Source organism: Haliotis asinina, chromosome 7 (assembly GCF_037392515.1).
Source record: "Haliotis asinina isolate JCU_RB_2024 chromosome 7, JCU_Hal_asi_v2, whole genome shotgun sequence".
Taxonomy (NCBI): domain Eukaryota; kingdom Metazoa; phylum Mollusca; class Gastropoda; order Lepetellida; family Haliotidae; genus Haliotis; species Haliotis asinina.
In genome coordinates, this window is record NC_090286.1 from 55,765,937 (window position 1) to 55,791,004 (window position 25,068).

Consider the following 25,068-nt stretch of genomic DNA (forward strand, 5'->3'; position numbering starts at 1 on the left):
TCCTTACAGCACAATTCATCACAGAGCTCTCACGACCAATCCCCCCACCTCCAGTACACTTCCAGTTCTAGTGAACACAGGTCTGACCAGCTGACCAACCATGCACACAACTGCTTGATGATAGAATTATAAGATTAATGCAAGGATCCAAACCGGCCATGAAACCATGTGAAGTGGAGTGTAGATTGTCCATGTCAGTGGTAGGTTATCTGATTAGGAATTGCTCAACAGACCTCTCTGGCTGTTGTCCACAGGATACAAAGCAATGTGAGCCAATCCTGGTCCTAAATGCTATTGATACAAGGATTTATTCCTAAGGTAGTTGAGAGGTTACTGTCATAAGCCTGACTTTCCCTCTCCTTAACTGATGGCAGTTACTACAAGCTATCACCCACTCTACAACTGGGTATACCTACACACAACTCTCAATACCTTCTTCACTAATGCCTGGCTACCACAGTAATCTTGTCTTTATTTATATGTCTCCCTGATCGATGAGAAAATCTTTGTAAGAATATTCTTTTCACATGCAAATTGAATTCTGAACTCTTCTCATTGACAGAGGGACCTGACAGAATGAAAAGTTCCACCCAGGGCTGAATATACATTTAAAGTCTTCATATCTATTTCATAAACAGGTCCTCAGTTCAGATACCTTGCAATATGAAACTGATAGCAGTACAAAGTCCTCAGAAAGAAATGGCTTTTGTGTGTACACAGCTACTAAGAGAGCCCTGATATGGTCCTTCTAGCAATGTGTCCTTGTACAATACAACCTGTGAGGTGAGAATTCTGCTTACCCAGGTACAAGCCTGAGATAGGAGGGTTTAATCAGAACCACTTTCCTTTGCTCAGTGTAAACACTTGCTGGACTTGAGATAGAATAAGGGGCTGGTCACTTCTTGTAATAATTTTATCACATCTTCAGACAATGCATCTTAAATCAACTTCAGAGTCAGTATCGGTATCACACCCACATAGCAACTGTAATCATTCTGTCTCCAGGAGTCAAAATGTAACACACAAACTATTTTTGACAAGAATGAAGGACCACATGTAGGTAAATCAGCATTGCTGCCAGTTGATTCAAATCTTCATATACACTTGGGAAAAATCACCTGTCGCTCCCTACGCTGAGGATCCCGACAGAATTTTGCCTTGCTGGCATCAATATCAAAGGAAGGATTGTGCCAGTGACGAGGCTTGATATGTCCATTATAATGTCTAGCTGCAGCACACACACAAGGAAATCAATGTCTTCACATCATAGCATCTGCCCAATACAAAGTCTTCATGCCGTTGCTTGTATCAAGATACGACTCCATCACTCTACCTTTGGATCGATCATCAGCTACTGTTAGTTCCTGTTATAGTACAATCACATTGCATATATTGTGCCCTATTCACCTTGTTTGTCCTCGAACCCTTACATGGATAATTAATCCTACACAAACACCTCAACAAATGATGTCCTTGTTAATCTCCTAACAATCTGTTCTGTTTGTCAGGGACGTGCTGTTTCACAAGACTAGCCTAATGATCATATACCCTTGCCAACTAATAACACTGGAAACAATCTTTTTAGGGGTACAGTTAGAATATGTCTCCAGAGAGTACTGTTACAATGTCTCCACAGAATACTGGACAAACGTTTGTGGCAATAGTTGCTTGTTGGTGATCTCACAGCTCCATATACAACACTGCCCTGAATGCTTCATCAGCAGACAGATTAATAACTGTCTCAGTCCCACTGGAGAAGAAGTCAGCATTGGTTTCAGTCTACTGCCAATTTGTGAAAATTCCCTCTGCTAGATGCCTCTGTTACGACTTCACTAATAAAGCAACTCAATAGGGGGGTCTCAATCACATATATCAATAAACCCCTAAATGAGCTGACATAAACACATCATATCCACCAGCCTAGAATACGGCACTATATGTCCATCCAGCCAATTCACTAAAATGTATGGTAGACCAAGGATATGAAGCCTTGTAAAATATTTAAGCCGTGTCTTGGCTGGTTGTATGATTATCTGATTAAGTATCCATCCCGCCCTCCTCATACATTGTGTTGGGTAATGTTGTTGACGACACACACACAATGGTCACTAACTATATCCCTGGAGGGTTTGCGTGTCCCTACATGTAAAGGACTGACCCCCTACCCTGCTCTCATTAAAGTCCCCCTTCCTTCAAGGTGTACCCAGACTTCTCAGCATACATTGATTCCATAAATCTAATAATCTCACCCCAATGAAAGCCATGCTCTCAGTAGTGTTTACGAGTGATAAATGAAGTGATAACATGCTTTTCAACCTTTACAGTCATGTGACATGCTGTGTATTGATTTTCTTTCTGAGATAAATATTTACAGGTCATAAGGAATCCCTGTGAATGCTTAACATGGCATTACAAGCTTACCATAGGCTTAAGAATCCATTAGCTGCATATATCTTCACACCTGACTAATTACCAAACAGGTTCAATTGTTATGATATAATTAGGGTTATTTAATTCAGCATTAATACTGTATTAAAACTTAATGGTATTGTCAACTCCAAAGGAGATCTCAATAAGGTCTAGCCATCCATCAGAAATAAAATTAGCCTTTAACCTACTATCTTAACAGTTTTTAGTGTACAAGGATGAAATCAGCTACTGCCATTAATGATTTTAACATGACTTTACCAACTAGTACCAGTCCAGTACATTATAAAACATTATAACTGTGCCCATATCATACTATGTTTATGACAGTCATGCCTAAATATCGTCATATTCGGCGCTCTGGCTAGGAAAATACCCGAATCTATGCACTCTTGTGTAAACATGGTATGGCATAGTCTCTCATAAAATATACTCAATCTAATGACAGCAAAATCTACTGATAATTTTGGGAGCAAGGTACAGGCTAACACGTGTAAAACTGTTTTGGTAAAGCCTGATAGTATGGTAATAAATAGAACATTTTATTGGTGCTCATATCATGCCATGCTTACGACAATCATGTCTAAGTATTGGCACATTCCTCGCTGTGACTAGGTAAATACCAATATTTATGCACTCTTGTGTAAACACAGTATGACATGGTCACTTATAAAATATGCTCCATGTAATGACACAGTATAAATCTACTGATAATAATGGGAGCCAGCTAAAGGCTTATTAACAGGTGTGTAACACTGTTTAGACTGGTATCAATCCCTGTAACCAAATGTGAATGCCAAAGAAAAGGTAAACGTCCAAGATTTTCATCAAAACCTTGGTACAGACTGAGAGAGCAAGTGTAACATTGTCTTGGTAGAGACAGACATTAAGTCTACATTGGCACCAACCTTGGCAAAAGTAACAGTGTTTTGTTGATAAGGACAGTAAGTCCACATTAGCATCACCTTGGAAAAGGTGACAGTGTCTTGATACAGACAGCAAGTCTACATTGGCATCACCTTGGAAAAGGTAACAGTGTCTTGTTGATACAGACAGCAAGTCTACATTAGCATCACCTTGGAAAAGGTAACAGTGTCTTGGTAGAGACAGACACTAAGTCTACATTAGCATCACATTGGCCGCTAACAGTGTTGTGCTTGAGATAGACAATAAGTCTACACCAGCACCAACCCTGAGAAAAGTGACAGTGTCTTTGATGAGACAGACAGTAAGTCTACACCAACACCAAGCCTGGGAAAGGTAACAGTGTCTTTGATGACACAGACAGTAAGTCTACATTAGCACCACCCTGGCAAAGGTACCAGTATCTTGTTGATATGGACAGCAAGTCTACATTAGCACCATCTCTGGGAAAGGTACCAGACTTGGTATAGGTTCCTCTAGATACGTCAGGCTACAGGTACTGGCATTGTCCTCTCATGCAACATTGCGTGCAGGTAACCCATCAAGCCAAGCTTCAGTACCTACGCTGGTCGGATACACTACCACAGCGATCACCCATATCTGTAGCAGTACATCCAGGACAGAAACTTGTAGTTTAAGAAATCAATCACGAATTCCATTTGGGCAAATGGGTCACTTTTTAAGTTGATTGTTAGCTAGAATTGCAAACCCAGTAGCAGTAGTCATTTGTGCACTTAGATGAATGTCAGTGGGCGAGTCAGCTCAGAAGAAACTTGATACTGAATTGCAGGTTCTATACCAAAATTGATTTGAAAAAGAGGGCAGCATAAAACAGATGGTAAAAAACAATAGGTCACTCGGTAACCCTCAACGAAATCAAATCCAAGACATGGGGATTCTACTTGCTGGGGTTAAAATGGGTTTTTCTTGTTTGACACACTTCGCAATCTGCTGCTTCAGAGAACGTTTTTATGCACATACTAATATGTATTATACATGTGGGTACACGGGGAATGAGAGTAGAGTCATTGAAACATGACAGTTTCACAGGGTGGTGGGAGAGAAAGGTGTATAAAGCATTATGCACATATTTATTGTGTGTGAGTTATGTTCTTTAAGGAGAGCCATGAAAAAACTGTAGAAGACCATAGCGAGGGTAACCAAATATCTGACACACATTTGGGGAGGGTCACCACTTCACGTATATTAGTACATATCAGTATGTATTAGGTACAATTTCACCCTAATGTGGTATCTTTATTGGTAAACTTTAAATGCTTTCTTCACATTATTTTCTTTCAGAAGAAAATGTATCAAGGACGAAATTATATTTTCCACAAAACAACAATTATTTGGGGGATTAATTGCTTTCTTTGTGTTCTGATCAATGCAGTGTTAGAGGTGATTGTTTCAACTTTTAAATACAGCCATAAGCAGGCACAGACTTTGAAACTAATATTATTTATTCCTAAAGCTCACATGTAAAACAGTAAAATGCACATCAATAACTTATTTAATTATGAACACTAATCATTTATGTCATACCAGTTGAGTTTTTGCGGCCACTTTTTGCAATATTCCAGCCGAGTGAACACTAACCACTACGCTACCACTCCGCCCCATCTGTTAACATTATAATAAATGTCACAATGAACACTTTAAACCTATATGCAATCACAAACACAGGTGACCTACTTAGCAGTGAGTAATGTGTTTCGATTTACATCACTTTTAACAATATTCAAGCAACATCACAGACAGGTAAAAACACCGTACCCATGTGAGGAACCGAACCTGGGTCTTTGGCACAGCAAGCGAACATCTTAACCACTAGGCTACACCACTACCACCCTAATAACAATCAACAGCTAAGTGTATACTTAATGTAATAATGAACATATTTAACTGTAAATATTGACCACTTGTTACCCGTGCAACAATACACACTAATAGCCCATGTCATAATGAATTTGTGCAATGACGAACACTTGAAATCCATGTAATTATGAACACTTATAACTTGTGTGATAATGAAAACTTCTGTCAAACTGTATACATGCTAATTGCACCAGAAGCAGTAATACTTTAGTCAACACCCATGTTCATTATTAAATCAGTGCATGCAAATATGATCTTACTGATATTATCAAAAATTAACCCTGCATATCTAGCAATTCTAGCAATGCATCAACCATGACGGATTGCTCCGTGACTGGCAGGTCCATGTCAGTGGTGGGTATTAGGTTAACAGTTAAGGAACTGTAAATATCCTGTCTGCTCTCTCTCAGTAATACACCATATTCATCAACTAATAAACAGAAGAATTATTGTTTTAATAAATTATTCATTTCATTAACAAATATTTCCTTTATCAACAATTCAACATCCATCTCTGTATATGTGATGAATGTGTCTGTTTACAGAAAACATCTAGTCAGTATTCCTTTAACATGTCCAAAGCAGTTTCATTTCATGAAGACATAACATGTTGCATGGCAGCACTGCACCAAGGTGAAGTTAAACTCCTGGTGGTTAATAAGCACTGTGATTTAGCTGTCAGGTGTGCAAACAAACACTTTCCCTGATCAATGGGAGAACAAATACACACCCCACCCAAGCTGGAGCACCAATATGCACAGGAATACTTGAACTTCAGCTAATATTTACAGCATTAAGCTTGGGCCTGGATAAAACACACAGACAGATATATAGCTATCAATAACACTACAAAACAATTTCCACAAAACTGTGATGATACTGTGATAGTAAACTTGCTGTTCATTTGAATAGATTCAAAAGGTAAAGTGTAACTTGGTAACAAAAGCTTATAATATAGTTGCTCATAATTTAAAAAAAAAACAAAAAAAAGAAATAAAACCAAGAAGTTCAAAATCTGGTCTGAAAATTGATGCAAAATATATTAGACATGAGGAAAGATATTTATCATATATGTGTACTTAAATAATGTATTTCTTCCATGCTACAGAAGACACTGTGTACCAAATGACTGTTCCTATATACAGCACTATAACAGCAGGCACACCATATCAACACAAGCATCTTTTGCAGTCCACAAAATGACATGTATATGACATTTTGGAAATCTGAGTCAATATCATTTAATAGCATCAAGACCGAAATACTCATCAACTGATAAGTTAGAAACCATAATACATCCTACCTCAAAATTCTATACTAAATGTATATTACCAATCGCAAATAAGCAGTCTCGATCATCAGACAAAACAGATTCAATAAGGTCTAACAGGGAAAATAGCCATGAAAATATAATGTACATATCACTAAAATTCAGGCAAGAAATAAATGATCAGAAACTCTAACGAAATCTTGACATTATACAGCGTTAGATTTGGGTGAAATTTTGAGTGGGTCCAAATTGATGAAAATAATGTTTCTGGACCCCCCTCCAATGTTAAATAGATGGGCAGATGTAAAATAGAGGGGGTCCTCACTGAATTTGATAAGTCAAAACACTCCAACACCCTCTCGAGCCAACACTGATTATATATCAATGAATACTTACTTTTGTTTACCGATACCGAGAGACACCCATGACTTGGGTTTGCGAATATTTTTTTCACTCCTGTCCACCAACACCTCTGTCTCCCTGAGGATACAGAACTTAGAATTGGGCAGACGGCATGTGCATGTGATAGGACACTCCTCCTGCCTCTTCCCACAGATGTATGTCATAGTCTGCCACAAGGCACTCTGCTGCTCACGCAGGCCAAAACTCGGCAACATTTTGTCCTCAATAACAGCTTATCACAAAAAGTCAGCAATCAATTGTTATGCTGTTTTCCCTTTCAGCCATGTCCGAGAAGTCAGGTCTGGTGTAGATTATACATGGGTCGGTGTCACAGCCTGAACCTGCCTATTGATAAGTCACAGTGGTCTCACAGAGAGAAAATGGCACCTCAACAATGACTGATCCTCAGTAACTCAGGTGTGATCGTAATTCTCCTCGACCTGTCACAACCAACGTTCCACTCTCTGGACACTGATTTCACTCACATGTCTATGATTCCTGCACACATCAGGATGAATATGGAGCCAATCATATTTAGTTTACGCTCAAACTTTAACCTTAAATCAATGAAGCAGCCGTGGAATATTTGCCAATATTTACTAAGCAGCTTGGTGACAAAGTCAAGTACTATTGAAGCATAGCATTAGTGGTACTTCTTTTCAAATGCGGTGATTACATTGCATAGCCTGGGCTTTCAGCAGTGTAACCACATAGCAACATGGAGTCCTGCAGTAATAACCCCTATTCATCCATACAAGACATTCCCTTCAACAGACTATCATGCTTTCTGTTTCACATGTGTATACTTTAGAAATTCTAAGATACCAAAGCATAGGTTGGTCAAAGTAACAGATTCATCTCGACCTATTGGGTGAAACATTTTTTAATGTCAGACCTTGAATCAGAATGTGTTTGATTTTATTTTGTGTAGAAATGGCAAATAATAAAGCAGTATATTTTGCCTCTTTTCTTCTTTGTCTAATGTAATAAACACAACTTTTGTTTTAATATAAGAACCAAGAATGATACAATAAGCTTATTCCCAATAGAAGCAAGGAATAAAAGCAATTGAGAATCTTCTCTTTGAAGGAAAACCATAAGTGTTTATATAATTTTATGTTCAAATAAGATTAAAATAAAACTTCATTAAACAGTCAAGTGTCTTTTGATTTCATTTCATTATATGTCTAGCATCCTGATATATATACATGAGCTTCAAGTTATAACACTAGGTTGTCCATGGGTGATTTGCAATCCAAAATCCATACATGGTTAAGTCAGAACCAGTTATGATAATGAACTGCCTGTAAAGTTAGTGTTGAAAACTAGTCAACCGATTACCTACTTGGATTATCCTTTCTAGAAAAATAATCAATACAGGCTTTTAATAAATGTTAAAGTAATAGGCTTTAGAAGATAATAGAATAACTGTGGTTTGACAAAAATTAAAGGTTATATTAGTCCTGATATTTAACTTCATTCAAGTAAACTTATCACTGAACATAAACAGCATCAGTGTGTTATAAAACCTACTGAATCAAAAGCATCAAGTAAGTCACAAATGAACAAAGACAAAGATGAAATTTGTGGCACCCTGGTCATCAGGAAAAAAACATAGAAAATAGAGAAAGATAGGAATGCCAACACTTGCAAGATTTGCTGGACCACAATACAAATACATTCTGTAAGCGATACTTCTAGAGTTTGTGTTATTCACTTCCAGTTATCCATTTACATGGTGCGACAATGATATGTTCTTTTTCCATGGATATGCTCAAATAAAAGAATCTATAAAATAAGACCAATAACTAGTTTCGCAGAAATTTATATGTCAGAAAAAAATACTCAAATAAAGAGAAGTAATAAAGTAATGAAGCACAGATCTTGTTTATGAATGAACAGTTAGCACAGGATGTGATTCCAGACTTTGTTTCTTCATGTTGCATGAATTATTTTTATGAATTGTGTTTGAGTTGGGTCGTCAATTGTAGGTTGATTTCAAATCATTTCAGGAGAAAGTACTTCATTTAAATCAAATTTTATGCCAACCATTTAATAATGACATATTCTTTGCTTTCTTATCTCAAGCAGTGACATTAACATTGAACTAACATTTTACATGTTGATTTTATGTTTTTTAAAGGAATAAGCAACAACAAATTAAACTGATATTATACGCTTGTAGCCAAGTTCATTCCTCAAATACATGAGAATTCACAAGTATTTATAGTATATTAAATTCACATGTAGATGTAAATCTGTGTAAATTACATCAAGTGACGAATACTTATCTCAAATGACTACTGGCTAGCGAACAATTTGGTGACATTTACAAAAATACTCTGCCATTTGTTAAAATAATGAAACAGAATAAATTATGATACTTAATTAGCTATTTGCTGATGTGTTCCAATGGTTCTCTGTCATACAGTTTATGTATTTCACATACACACAGGTTTTGAAAGAGTTTCCAGAATACCCTAGACAGTTGAGCAATAATTCTCTTACTCAAACTGTGAATGTACAATGAAAACGAAAGATTAAATAATGGCTTAATACCATAAAGAACAAAAAAGAAAGCACACATCCATCATATCAGGTTCACTCTTGCTTAATATAAAGTCAAAGAGAGTAGAATGTTACAAAATGACACTGCGACTCAAAATGTAGGAATATCTTTAATGGAATTTTGAGTGGCATTTGCTGCAGAGATGGGGACAAACAGGTCCTGAGTGGTAAATCCTTGCACAGAAAACCTTACTAAGTTAGGTTAGCTGTGATAGGTTATGTACACAACAGCAGCAGCCACAATGTGATGACCCCACACATTCTTGTTATTGTACATAGGCTTTTGGAAACGCTCTTCTTCTGCTGTCTGGCTTTAGTCTTGCCAGTCACAGACCCATGCAATATATTTCTTGCTCATATTGATTATGACATACAAGATTATGAAAAACAGTCCTTTCAGCGAGTGAAAGAGATTTTCCTAGTGCTTCACAAACTGACAAAACAGAACATGAGTTATATCCCTTTGTACACATATGCACACATATCAAAATTCTCTCATCTTTGGTTTGGGCAGTGAGAGAGATGGGGATTTAACACTGCAATAATAAGCATTTAAGTTATATTAGCAATATGTTGGAGAAAAGCCTGAAATGATGCACGTGTCACATATAACCCAGAAGTATGGGTAATGATACAGAAAAAACTGGAAACTGAAGTAGAACAAACCAGCATTAAGACAATAATAGGCATCTAGACAGTTTCTGGGACATAACTGGGAACATCAAACAAGGCTCAGTAGATACCACCTGAGCCCCTTTATGTAATGTGATATTCAAGTTTATTATTTGGTATTTGCTTTAATACAGATTATGCAAATGCAATAGACTTTCTAACAGCACGCAATGATAAAGGAAAGGGTCTTTCTGGAGTTCACTTTTAGCATGAATGTTGTGATACATCACTTTAACAACAAGTGGACAAAACGTGTCTAACTACATATGGTATGTGGGGCGGCAGGGTAGCCTAGTGGTTGAAACGTTTGCTCATCACGCCGAAGATTCTGGTTCAAAGCTCCCTTGTTGTGTTCCCCATTGTGATATTGCTGGAATATTCCTTAAAGCAGCTTAAAACAAAACTCACTCACTCATTGCAGCATGTGATGAACATATGTCACTACGCATGCCATACAATCTTCAAAATGCCTCAAGAAAATCAAGGCCACCAATGATAGGAAAACTCAATGAATATATAATCCCAACAAGAATACATGTACATAGGGAGGGAAATTATGTTTACCCACAGGTCTGAACCTTGAACAAATTATCACACATTATCAAAATAAGGACTGAGTGTAGAGTTATACAACCATCAAACAAAATTAGGATTCTCCTACCATTTAGGGCCTGTACAATATTTCGCACAAACTGTAAATAATCCCTTTTCTCTGATGTCTTGCTGCACAAAACATTGTGCATAGTCTTTAGTCTTCAAAGACAGATATTCAAAACCTTTTTCTTGATCTTATAAGTAGCATATAAACAGAAAAAAAATCTTTCAATATTACAGAACTGGAGAGTTAGTTTTGACAACTAATGGATAAAATCAGTGAAACTAAATTCCACAAAATATTGACAATATATCAGTTACTTGCTGAGCAATGGTATATACAGATGACCTCAGCCACAACAGGCCTTGATTCAATTCCACTGTTCATGTTCCAGCTGATTATTATATAACGCTTCATTTCATCTGGGCGCTGACCTAACGGTAACCCCAATCTGATACTGACACCATAAAATCTTTTATCCTGCAATAACCTGACTGCATGTGACTTGCTCCTTAATATCCTGCCCAGCACAACAGGTGAATATGAACCTGTCTTCATTGAAGCTTGGTTAATGAGTCGTCTCTATCGATCCGGTGCAACTCCAATCAATAACGGAACCTAGCCTTTGTAACTTTTCAAGCCTTACCTCTAACAAACTTTGTAATCATTAAAACTTCACATAGGATGACAACATATACATGCAGCTCTAACACATTTTGTTATGCTATGAAAAACCTTGATATCTACATGATACTGTTACTCAATAGTTGTGTGTTTTTTGTTATATGTTTATTTACCAAATATTGGGCTAAACATCAGTGTGGAAACACATTAAATACAGTGGAAGCTGTCTAAACCAGCACTCATTGGGACTGAAGAAACAATCTGACAATGTGCCAGAATGTAGAGCTCATGGAAAATGTACAAGCTACGAATGGGACTGAGATGTTGTGCCATTGTTGACAACTTGCCAGATTGGACAGATGCTGTTTTGACTGCTTCCATTGTACAAAAATTTAACTTGCACATGAGTACTGCTTCAAATGAGCCAATTAGTTGTACGCTGATTTTAGCAATGTTCCAGCAATATCACAGCGAGGGACACCAAAACTGGGCTTGACCTTTCGTACCCATGTGGGGAATTGAACCCAGGACTTCAGCGTACACTTTAACCACTAGGCTACCCCACAACCCTTTCTAATGAGTGATTACGCTTAACATAACATACACAAATAAAAATGGTACAGCATTTAGTAAAAATCAGCACATTCACTTATGGTAAATACTAAGACAGAGTTGGACACGACAGGATAAACTGGTTTTTTTTTTTATATTCAGGTAGTATTGGCATCTCCAGCAAACCTACTGAAGATCCCTCAGACCACAACTTAGCTTTTAGAGATCTTTTGGTTGGAATTTTTTGTACAGATAAGGACAATTATTAAAGCTGGGCATACAAGGCCTGAAAAACTTTTATTAAACTCTACACCCTGGGAGTCAAACAGATTGAAACCGTTGGTGTTAAAGTTGTGGTGTGACAAAATTGTCTTTACTGGACTCAGTGAACTCAGGAATAGACACATTCTTTTCAAGTGATGAAACCGGGTTGCTTTTTCTCCAAAAGCTTTTTCACAAAGACTGATTTAAGGACAGTGAGAACAATCTAACTTTTCATGGTATAACAAGAAGACAAAGTAATCAATATCCCCAGCAGTGGCAAAATTCTCTTCATGAATATATCTACTTGTTAAGATGTCATATGTTTTGACAAAGTGGAAGGAGTATATTGAAAATATTGTATTCAGAATTCCAAAACTACCGCAAGGCACCAGTACACCACCAGACCGATCTATGTGCCAAGTTTGGTGATGAAATATTGAAAGTTCTACACCACATTCAGTCAAAGTCAAACTTGTTGTAACACAATAACACACATAAAAACACACATATATTTTATTCAGAAATCCAAAACTTCTAAAAGGCACCAGTACACCAGCAAATCTACCTGTGAGCCAAGTTTGGTGAAGAAACAGTGAACAGTTTTAAAGTTCTCCTCAGGAAAACAGCACACCCACCAATTCAAAGTTGAACCTTTTGCCATCTATAAAAATATTTTATTCTGTATTCCAAAGCAGCCAAAAGGCACCAGTACTCCATCAGATCTATCTATGAGCTATGTCTGGTGAAATAATATTCAACAGTTTGAAAGTTATGCTCCGGAAAAGACAAATGTGCACGGAGGCATGGACAGATGCACGGACGGAGTCCATTTTAATACCACCCCCCTACAAAACACACTGCTGTGGAGAATAATAAGATAGGGTCACTTTTTCAAAGAGGAACTCTTTTATCCATATTATCCCTTTTAAATCAATCATGTTACAATGTTCTAAGTAAGAAACAGGGTTTAACCTCCTACAACACTACTGCAATAGGCAGGTTGGACTGTGTATTGATTCTAGAATGATCTGGACTACAGCAGATTTATACAGTTTACCTGTCATCTAGATAGCACTGCACAGTTTTACATAAGTACCTCACTCAGGCACTGAGTGACTAGAAGCCAACCAGTCTTGTTGCAATCCCCTAATACCAAGCACCACACACAGTGTCATGGCCACCCAGATTAGAGCTTCATCATGACGGAGACACTTATCCACAAAAACATGGAGGCAGTCATGTACCTCCAGATGATTACCATGAGATGTACTTTTGACTTCATCAATCATTCAGGTGAAATTCCAGGTGTGCAGCTACGCAAACAATCAGTGTTATTCTCCCACAGACTCAAAAGGTGAATATCCACCAGACAATGTAGAAACATATTTAACCAGGAACAGGGAAATGATTCAGATAACATTTGGTGAAATTCCAATACTTATTTTACTTACTTATTTTGCCAACTTATTCGTTTTTGAAATTTCCATCTGCATATGAACAATGAACAGGACTGGGAAACAAGTGTTTGAAAGTGTGTGTATCTCTTGCAAAGTGCCATGACAGACAGGCCTCTTAGCTTTCAGTGTCATAAACCATACATTGATCCACTATGATACAAGTGTTATAATACACTGAAAATGAATTATAAAGTGCTTTTTCTACAAATGCTTTGTACAATAGTGTGCAAGCCATACCTGACTCTAATGTATGAAGTATGTTCTACTGATTTCTCATTTCATGACATAAAGTATGGCATGTTTACAGAAAAAACATTTGGGTTTGTCTGTATGGTATAGTGTATTGTATCACAAATTACTATCGAGAGAAGCATCTAGATAAAGTATTTACACTATACTTTTAGAAGTCTTTGTTTCATCTCAAGTCATATGCCCTTGTATAAGAGTGTGAGACGCATATACCTGTGTCACCACTATGCATCTTGTCTAACTGAATCAGAATGCACCTGTGAAGATCTGGATTTGGAATGATCTTCAGCAATCTATGCTTGTCGTAAGAGGCAACCAATGGGATTGGGTGGTCATACTCACCATATCCAAATTGTGTAGATTGATGCTCATGCTGTCAATCACTGGACTGTCTGGTCCAGATTTGATTATTTACAGATCGCTACCATATAGCTGGAATATTACTGACTGCAATAAAACTAGAAAGAAACAAAAAAAAATGGTCTAGTTTCTGGTACTAGTGCTCCATTAGAGTGGCCATACATTAGTAACATCTAGGCGACCATGCTTTCTGAACATACTGAACAGTACTCAGGGGTACAAGGCCAGAAGGAGACATGACTCTGATTGTTCGGCTATCTGTGGAAACCACATACAACTTGTCAAACAGAATACAGTTTTTGTGAGCACAGATTATGGAAACAGTCATCATAGGGACCAGAAAAAAACAATTAACACAACAAGACCACAGTGACTTATATAAAGAACGAGCAGAGGGTCAAGGCCTAAAGGAGATATGATGATGATTGTTCACGGAATAAAGAAAGAGAGTCTTGAGGGAGACCCTTGAGGATCAGCATACTAGCTGAACTGACATCAAACATGGAATAAAGAAAGAGAGTCTTGAGGGAGACCCTTGAGGATCAGCATACTAGCTGAACTGACATCAAACATGGAATAACGCGGACAACAACAAATGGATCAGTAGGTGATTGAGTTTAGTTTTATGCTGCTTGTAGCAATATTCAAGTAATATCATGGCAGGGTCATCAAAAATGGGCTTCACACATAGTACCTATCAGGGGTTCAAAAATCCCATCGCCCGACGCCCGGGACAAGGCAGATTTCATTTCGGGCGTATAAATAATGATATCTTACTTGCCCGTGGGCTACCTGATAATTACTGCAATTACTGCAACAGGTAAATGTGAGACGATACGAGAGCAAAATGAGGGAACTTTCGCAATGATAATAAACTAGAGTTATCTTTCTTTGCTATTTATCCCTCCCCGATCGGGGCCTCGCAGTAAAGCTATTGGAAACCGAAGCGAGCATTTTTATAAATAACTGACCAATCACTGACAAGAGAGCCGGCAGGCACGTTTGAGTGAACTGTCAGACTGCGGCTGAATAGCAGACGACTGCCTCGTGTTTTATGAAAAAAAAACATGTCACAGAAACTGATGGACAGTTTTTTACAATCGGACACAGGGGTGAAAAGGAAGGCCTTGGGTGATGACACCGAAGCCGAGGTTTGCACCAAACAATCTAAAGATAAAAAGTACGACAACGAGAAACGGTGTAGACAGTTTCAGAAGTCTTGGTGTTCAAAATGGCCGTGGTTACTTTACAACGAAGAAAAAGACATTATGACTTGTGAATATTGTGCGCGATTTCCGTCTGTATCCACGAGACATGGGGTAAAGAACACTTTTGTCAGTGGGTGTTCAAAATTCAGAGTAGAATATCTGAAAATCCAAGACAGTTCAGCCGTTCATGCCGAGTGTTTGTCATATTATATTCATAGCGGTGAAACCGGTGATTTGGAGGTTGGGGCAAGCTGCGATAAAGTAGAGAGAGACGGGAAACCTTTGAAGTGTTTTAAAAACATGGACAAGAAGAATTACGATCAAATTGAGAAACTGTTTGTGACAGCATTTCTCATTGCCAGCAAAGGAAAACCACTAAGTGATTTTGCAATGCACTTAGACTTACTTGACAGGGTTGGTGTGGACATAGGGCATAATTACAGAAACATTGATGGTGCGAGCAAGTTTATTCAAGCAATTTCACATAGTTTGAAAAAAGACTTCCAATCAGATATTAATGAAGCAAACTATGTATCCATTCTTAGTGATGGGAGTACTGACTCGGCAATTCTTGAACAGGAAACTGTGTTTATTCGTTATGTAAGCCATGGCGTTCCAGTTTCATTCCATGCTGCAGTTGTAACTCTAAATCATGCTACTGCTGATGGGGTGTTGGATGGAATAAAAACTGCTCTTGAAATGAATGATATTAGTTATGAAAAGCTTGTATCACATGACTGTGAGGGGCCCAAACTAGTGTCTGCAAACTTTGATGGTGCATCTGTTATGATGGGTAACCGTTCTGGAGTTGCAGGAAAGATCACACGAGAAGCTCCTTACGTTGTACCTGTTCATTGTGTAGCACACAAGCTCGAATTGTCAGTGTTGGATGCAGTAAAGGGCCTGTTGCCATTGAAAAATTTTGAAGAGGTATTTAAACAGATATTTAAATTCTACCATAATAGCCCCAAAATGAGAAGAGAACTTAAAACTATTTCTCAGATCTTTGAAACAGATTTGGTTCATTTGAGTGATGTGAAAAATGTGAGATGGTTGGCTAGCAAAGAGAGAGCTGTAAGGGCTCTGAGGACAAGTCTTCATTCAGTGATACAACACTTTGAAACTGTTGCTACTGGACGAACTGAACAGAGCTCTAAAGCAAAGGGCTGGCTTGCAAAAATAAAAACTGTGACTTTCATTAAGACTTTGTTTATTCTGTTGGATGTGCTCCCTTTACTCACTGAAGTATCTCTTGTGTTCCAAAAGGAAGACCTTCTTGTCACTACAGTGTCCCAGGAAATTGAAGGTGTTATGTTGAAACTTACCCAACTAAAGGTACAGCCAGAAACAGGAGAAAACCTGAAAGCCTTCATGGATCTCTACTCACCCCAAGATGGTACTTTTGATGGTGTGATTCAACTGATTGGACAATCAAAACATGTAAACTTCAAACAGGACATGTTCTTCAATTCACTCATTGATGGAATTGTGAAATATATTGACAAAAGGTTTGAATGTTTCAGTCAAGCTCCACTGAAATACTTCAAAGTACTAGACTACACAGAGTGGCCCACTGATAGGTGCAGTCTTTCAGTGTATGGGTGTGAGGAGATAGATGCCTTACTTGAACATTACCATCCACTATTCACAGATGAAGAGAAGACAAGAATCAAAGACGAGTTCACCACTCTTAAAGGATACTTAAAGAACTGTAAAAAAACAGTGTATGATTGCTACTCAAACCTGCTGTTTAGTAGACCCCAGTGTTTCAAGGTTTTCTTGAAAATTGTTGAACTTATGTTTACAATCAGCCCCTGCACCGCAATTTGTGAGAGGCTGTTCTCATCTATGAATCTTGTCAAATCCTCTCACAGATCAGTTCTCAGTCAAGATAACCTCAACAATATCCTGACAATTATGACACATGGGCCCAAGTCCCTCAAAGACTTCGACCCCAGGTCAGCAATCAAAGAGTGGACAACAGGCTGTAAAGGTACAAGACATGTCAAGGGGCATGGTCTTCACGAGCAAGCAGGCATATCTTTGCCATATCCACACTGTTTCAAGTCCACCACCAGTCCAGAGATGCATAAAGCCTTAGAGTAATCATACTGGTATTGATTTAAATTACTTTTCAACAATATGAGAGTCAGAGACTGTTCTGTACCAGATTTTCAGCGTGACATGCAAACGTGTTAACCACTAGGCTACCCCACAAATCGATCAGTAGGGCAGACAAGCAATCTTTATTTGTTTGAGGAAATAGCTGTCAAAACATATTTTCTTCGAGTCAAAACTTCTTTAGTGTAGCTGAATACTTCTACCCATAATCAAATCGCTTGTACTTCATATTAGTTCTTTGTACCGTCAAAATCTCTGTATGTTGCAGCTCTGTATATAATCTGTTGGCAATCCTTCAGTCTCAAATTACATACAATATCAAGTCGGTATCATCCAAATCACAAGCTTTAATATACCTGTCAAACAGTTTCATTCCTCTGTGCACTGGGGACAAGCTGTGGTGGAGATCTATGGGAGATGGACGATAACAGCCTCACACCCCTCACATACAACCTGAGATTATCTCACCCATGTCTTTAGTAACACTATGATAAGTTATCACACAGCAATTTGGTGATATGCCCTAGGTCAGTAATAATGAGCATCAGGAGATTATCTTACAGCTTGAATATAGACCTGTAGAAGATGTACCCACCAAACACTAACTTAAATTCCAAATGTGAGGATAATGAATGTCATTTTTTCCAAATATTTGCAAGCATAATGTCTTCATTAGCAGAGTGTCTGACTTGCACAGGTAAGGCTCCCTTTCGGTGGAGGTCTGATTAATTGAAATAATCAACGATTGGTCGCTATGACTAAACAACCATGCAAGCGATCATGTTTTTCATAATCAAACATAAACTATTTTGGAACACTGCTTTGCATTAACAACATTTTTCACAAGTTTTATTTTGTTGATTGTATTTCACAAGCACTACATGCATTTTACTTGTCATGACTGACTTTATCATAAAGGCTACAGGAAATTTATGTTCCAAACACACTAGACATTCTTAAAATCTGAAGTTTGCAAAAACATTTTGTGCAATTTGCAAAGCAATGAATGTATTATTTCCTGTATTTTTGTGCAGGAAGAAACATCAACAGGAGAAGATGATGATGAGGCTAACCAATCATTTCCATGACAGATGAAACAAAATGAAATTCTCACCAATTCCCAACACTAACTCCCATTTCCCATAAGCCCATTTGCACCACTCTAACAAATGACATTGTTTCTGAGTAATTAAGCAAATCATTTGCTGCACTGAAATTATTCTTTGTGCAAGATCCTTTTCAGAAAATTGCTGCCAAGGCACAGTTTTCCCGTGTTAGAATTACACTGGCCATATTTGTTCTGAAACTAATTGAATTTCAAACTGTTCATCTTTTACATGTGACCACACCATCATAGTTCCTTAATATTAATATACAAATGAGGTATGAAAAGACACAAGATTTCCACATGCTGAAGCATATGTTGTTATCTTTTTTCTCCTCTAATCATGTACCCCAAAAACACAAGCATGTGCAGTCATTGGTATACTTCCATGCCACACTTCATGAAACCAAACAACTCTAGCACATGCTGTCATTATTGCCGTCTTGTTTCATGTAATGTACCCCAAAAACACAAGCATGTACTGTCATTGGTATACTTCCATGCCACACTTCATGAAACCAAACAACTCTAGCACGTGCTGTCATTACTGCCGTTTGTTTCATGTAATGTAACCCAAGAACATAAGCATGTGCTGTCATTGGTATACTTCCATGCCACACTTCATGAAACCAAACAACTCTAGCACATGCTGTCATTACTGCTGTTTGTTTCATGTAATGTAACCCAAGAACACAAGCATGTGCAGTCATTGTTACACTTTTCTTGCCACATTGCATGAAAACCAAGAGAACAAGCACTTGCTGTCACTGTTGCTGTCACTGTTGCTTTCTCTCTGCTGCCTTTTGTTCATTCTCGACACACTAAATTTAACCCTAGAGAACAAGTACTTGTCTGGCACTTAGAAACAAGGGGATAAAACTGGCTGGCTTGGAGTTGGTAATCTGTGCCTCAGTAGGGTGGGCTATCACAATTCAACTGTATTCCAGACATGGATAAGTAACTGCACACTCAGGCCATGCATTGCAATGGTGCTATATGATTGTGTAAACACTGAATGTGACATTAAACGTGAGTTCACCTAACTTCATCTCCAGCTATGTTTCTAGTATTACATAGGTATTACACAGACATAATGAAAGTGAGAACACTGGATATGTCAATAAAAAATGTGTTACTTCAAAATTAATCTTTAAAAATAACACCACACTCAGCAGTATTCAAACCACATGGCAGTGGTTTGTAAATTAGGCAAGTCTGGACCTGACCAGTGATTGACAGCATGAGCATCAATCAATGCAAATGGGATACAATGATGTGTGAACCAAGTGAGTGAGCTTGACCACCAGATACCATTAGTAACCTGTTACAAGCATGTGTTGGTGAAGGCCACTTCTGAGTTGGATCTAAAAACTCAATTGGTAACAAGTCAGTCTCCAACTTCAGCCACTCCTCCACAGCGTATGTTTTCAGCCTAGGAGAATCAGTACGTTAGTCCGTTAAGACTAAACTACAGTAGTAAAACTGCGAAGATGCAAGTTCAGACCAGTTGATTCAAACGATGTTGGCACAGACTGACAAGTTGATTTCTATACACTAATTTTAGCCTAGTAAACACAATTTGTAAACTGAATAACACTATAAAGATAAAGAACATGTGGTTCCTAGTGAAACAGATTGTAAGACCTCACAGGGCAAATCACTTAGACAGCTTGAACGGCACGATCCTTAAGTACGTTGGAACAGGTGCAGCTAGCAACATGATCCTTCCAAATTACACACCACACAAAAAGTTACCACAAAGATGAATGACCTGATCCTTTTCCATTCAAACCCAAGAAGCAAAAAGCAATGTGAATGTAGACATTTCCACACAGGACCCAACAACACTTTTCATTTACAGTGGAAGCTGCCTTAACCGGTACTCACAGGGACTAAAGAAATAGTCTGGTCTAGACAGCGTGCTGGATTGTAGAGCTAGTGATGAATGTACAAGCCACGGGTGGAACTGAGACTTTATGCTGGTGTTGACAACTTGACGGATTGGGCAGATGTCGGTAATGACAGATTCCACTATATATTGTAAGATGATCCTTAACATAGACTTATGACAGTCATAGGCTTATGATCACTAAGAAGGCTCTATCTGAAATGAGGAAAGTATGCAATAACCAGCATGACTGTCTATAGTGAGTCTATTATCCTACCTGATTAATATGGTTATTAGTTGTATAAATGAATTTAGTTTTATGCCACACTCAGCAACATTCCAGCAATGTGGCAGCCGTCTGTAAATAATCAAGTTTGGAACAGAAAATCCAGTGATCAACAGCAGGAGCATCTATCTGAGAACCAATCATACATGTCAACCAAGTCAGTGAGTGGCCGCCCGATTCCGTTAGTTGCCTCTTATGATTGTGCATTGTGTGGTAATGCATGGGTTGCTGAAGACCTATTCTACTCCAGATCTTCATAGGTCTGTTAATTGTATGATTGTGGTCAGCTACTAACTGAATGATTAGGCTCACAGCATTATGAATGCAATGTCTCCTATTGTTGTGTGAGCACACACACACACGGAAAGTGCCTTTATTAACTTGAAATGAATTGATTATGATACTGCAAAGCAATCAGTGTATGAATAGTGTTTACTCACAGCTAGTTATGACTCCATGGAAAACATGGTTTGGAAATTGAAATGACCTTTGCAACAATAGAACTCTCCTGGAATGTAACCTCAAAAGAATTGGAATTTCTTCCTCTCACAGTTAATATATTTGATGACAAGATCTTGAAGCAAATGTTGAAAATGATGTCAGATTACTCAGATATGAATCAGGGTTTGAATAACAAAAAGTCAAATAGTAACTGGGTCTTTGAATTATAACAACATTCAGTGCCATATTTATTGTCGGCTTTGTTCAGTTACTCCTTGGTGACTTTTGAATGTGATGCAGTCACTGTTGAGACACCTGACAACTTACCAGTTCTATCTGCCACAAAGCATGCCTTACAAAATGAATTCAGGGCTAATAGTGAAGTTGTTATATAATAGACCGTGCCATACACAAAACTTTGACACCTGCCATCGGGAGACATATTCCATCATCAACAGAAATGAAACAAGGTTAAATTAACATGTGAACCTATGATACAATACTCAGACTGTGACACAAAATATCTCGAGGGACTGAAGCTTTGGGGAATTGTTACAATCACACATTACAAATTTAAAAAAGAGAACCAGGTTTTTCATGAATCTGATGATGAGACTTCCATAGTCAGCAGTAATATAGATATATCATGGCATTGTGTAACGGTAATCATATATCATGTTAGTCTGTACACAATTTAGTCTAGACCAGAACAATCAGTCTTCCCAGAATCCTCCTGGGGTTACAAGTTGAGTCCACTTGGAACCTATTCTCTAGTGATTCCCTTGCTGGTTACAAGAAGAACTTACTGGGAACCCATTGTTTCCAAATTCCCTTGCTCGGTTTACGAGAGTGAGTGAGTGAATATGGCTTTCTGTCACAATATTCCAGCAATATTGAACGGGGAACACGAGGCAGTCAGCTTCACACACTGTATCCATGTACTGGGTTTACACTTCTACACTTAAGTCTGTACACACCTAGGTTGACAGTATATGGTGAAATATTGATCCCCTTCTCAGTACATTCAGTGTGTTCTTTTCTTATTCTCCAGAGGATGTCCTACTCACACATCCAGCTAACACAAACACTTCCATACAGAACAGCCGAACAAAATAGCAGCTAAATAGATTATCAAAAAACCACATTCACCTTTGTCTTAAAAACACTATGAAAATCTGCTGTCAAAGGGTAATGAGTTGATGGTCCAGACTCGATTATTTACAGACTGCTGCCATATTGCTGGAATATTGCTGAGTGCAGCGAAAAACTAAACTCACTCACTAATGAGATAAGTTTCTATTTAACTGGGTAACTGACATCAATTATTGACAAGGAGTTTAACAGGCAGTTCTGATAAACTGTGATCACTGCTATTAATCATGGAACTCTGAATTAATGATGATTGTACTGACACTTTTGAAAGTAGACCTATAAGTTTTGGTGTGGGTCAGCACTGGGGTGTCAAACTGCATGGCAACGGACAGCTGATGGCATCAAGTTGTGACAATGCCATGGTTTCCCGGAGGAGGATGGTTTACCTATATAGTAACAATACAACAGCTACTATTACTTGGGACGAAATAAGACTACTTGAGCATGCCTCGTTCCTATGCATTGGCAGATCCAGAGGAGGGGGGCAAGGGTGTACACCTCTGTTTTGTACTCCCCCTTTTCTCCTGAACATTCATTAAATGTCTATTGAAACGCTCATGGAAACGGGTGAAAATGAACTGTGCTCCCTCATTCTGAACTGTGCATCCCTTTCTCAAAATGCTGTATCTGTCCCTGCTATGTACTGCAAAAAGACGATACATTGTAAAATATAATGCTTTTTACTCATTTAAGGACCCTCTGGTGTTTAGTCATCTCGTTAATGTAAAATATGCTGTTATCAGCATTTAAAATTCACTGCTGAAAAGAGTCATTATGAACATTTCACCCGAATGTATGAAACTCCTAAAAAAAACAGGAAGCCAACCAGGCTGATAAATGAAAAAAGTTGCTGGCCCTGAGAACATGTAACCAGCCCTATATTAAAAATAGAAAACTGAGGTAAGGTGTTAAAATACCGTTATCAAACGGTTATCACTTATACTGAGGTAAACTTCAACATTTGCTAAAAGCAAATTTTACCAAGCAGAACTTGGTGGTCCCTGTTGATTTGTGTAGTGTCGCTGCATTCTGAATGAGACAGACAACGTTAGAATGATCAGTATCTTTGGCAAGAATGGTCTCTACATGTTCTTCATGCAATGGCACAGGGAATTTGTAACTCTCTTTGTGAAAAGTAAACATGCCCAATAGCAAATTTCACTTGGTCACTGAAAACAACTTGGTCACTGAAAGCATTCCTTAACCAATCATGTTTAGTGTTAGATAAGAGGGTAGGCTGATCAGTAGAGGTTAGGGCTTGACTGATCATGAACTATACATACAGACATCTACCACAGTTGTAAACTATATTCAAAATATCATCTGTTGTTAATGATGCGGTAAAATGCATACCCATGGAAAATGGATTGGCCCAGAGGGCCGGCTATAACATAAAGTTGTAAGCCCGCCATGTAACTAGCAAGCAGCGGGCCGCCGGGCAGATGCTATTTCATTCACTTCCATGAGATGGATTCCTTCATGAAAAGCCAAACAGATAGGTAAGCAAATTAACCCTTAAGTCATGCCTGGTAACTGATAGGTAAGCAAATTAACTACTAAGTCATGCCTGGTAACTGATAGCACTGAATATCAACATAGTCTCATTGTTATACCCTTATTTGGGTATAACATCACAACATGTTAGAAATTACACATAGGATTCACAGGTCTTAAGTTATCCAAATGTATTTCTACAATACAGGGCATACAAAACCCCATACATGAGTCAATAAAACAGAAAACATGTGTCGGTAAAACTGAAAGACCTCTATGTATACTCCTTCAAGAGCTAACTGTATGCATTGCAATTCACTGCAAGAATTATTCATGCATTGCAATACATGCTACGATATACTATATGTATTCTTCCATCTATAGTTTATCATGAACCTAAATACTAACAGCCCCATGCATCAGACTTTCCCTGCATATTTTCCGTAAGTTCATTGTTTGGTTCGCTGTGGTTCTGGCCACAATACATGTGTAATAAACACAATATATATCAGAGGACGTCGGTGAATTGATTCATCTGTTCTAAATCATATTTCGACTTGTCACTCTTGACATTGACCAGTAAATGAAACAAAAATGAACTGATACATAATGATAAGCACTGAAAATTGTAACACATCAGTAATATGCTCCATCCCTATCTGTCAGAGACTAATCGTAATATCAACCATACAGACCAAACAGCAATTCACCCAGTAGTCAGCTTCTTTCTCTCTATCAATAACTCAAGACTAAATAAAGTCTTAAATATGTCATAGTTTCCTCAATAATTATATGTGTATATATACATATATATGTCCAAGATCCACATCACCTGTTCAAAGGCACTTTGTTTTCCCCTCAATCACTAGATGTCAATCTCAAACAGCACAATTATCAATCTCAATGTGTGTTATGAACACCACAAATGCATTCCGCTACTATTGTCTGATTTGTACTCTTCAAACAGTTACTTTTTTATTGAATGAAGTGGTCAAAATCAACTATGATCCAAGGTATTTGAGGTCTGTTGCAACAGCTTCTTAATTTTGAAACTATTGAGACCCTGAACATTATGCTCATGACAAGAACCTCCTAAATTTCTAACACTTCCCATACAATGCTTATGAATTA

At 38.0% G+C, this 25,068-nt stretch overlaps 2 protein-coding genes across 4 annotated transcripts in view; one reads left to right on the forward strand and one right to left on the reverse strand.

The window, feature by feature from the left end:
- Positions 1–25,068, reverse strand: part of LOC137290711 (uncharacterized) — an 88,484-nt gene that overhangs the window by 12,162 nt on the left and 51,254 nt on the right. Inside the window, exon 1 of one of the 3 annotated variants that reach the window (XM_067821801.1) lies at positions 6,896–7,322. The exons of the other annotated variants lie outside the window; for them this stretch is intronic. Within the exon in view, the coding sequence (XP_067677902.1) occupies positions 6,896–7,116 (221 nt within the window). The 5' untranslated portion in view covers positions 7,117–7,322. Of the gene's footprint in view, positions 1–6,895; positions 7,323–25,068 lie in introns of those variants that run through there. 3 annotated transcript variants of the gene reach the window in all.
- LOC137291106 (zinc finger protein 862-like) lies at positions 15,751–17,556 on the forward strand. Its single transcript, XM_067822387.1, has one exon. It carries the CDS (start codon positions 15,751–15,753, stop codon positions 17,554–17,556), a length of 1,806 nt encoding a protein of 601 aa, XP_067678488.1.

Excerpts from the sequence above, each read along its gene's own strand:
- LOC137291106 (XM_067822387.1), top strand. The coding sequence starts at position 15,751 with ATGGACAAGAAGAATTACGATCAAATTGAGAAACTGTTTGTGACAGCA.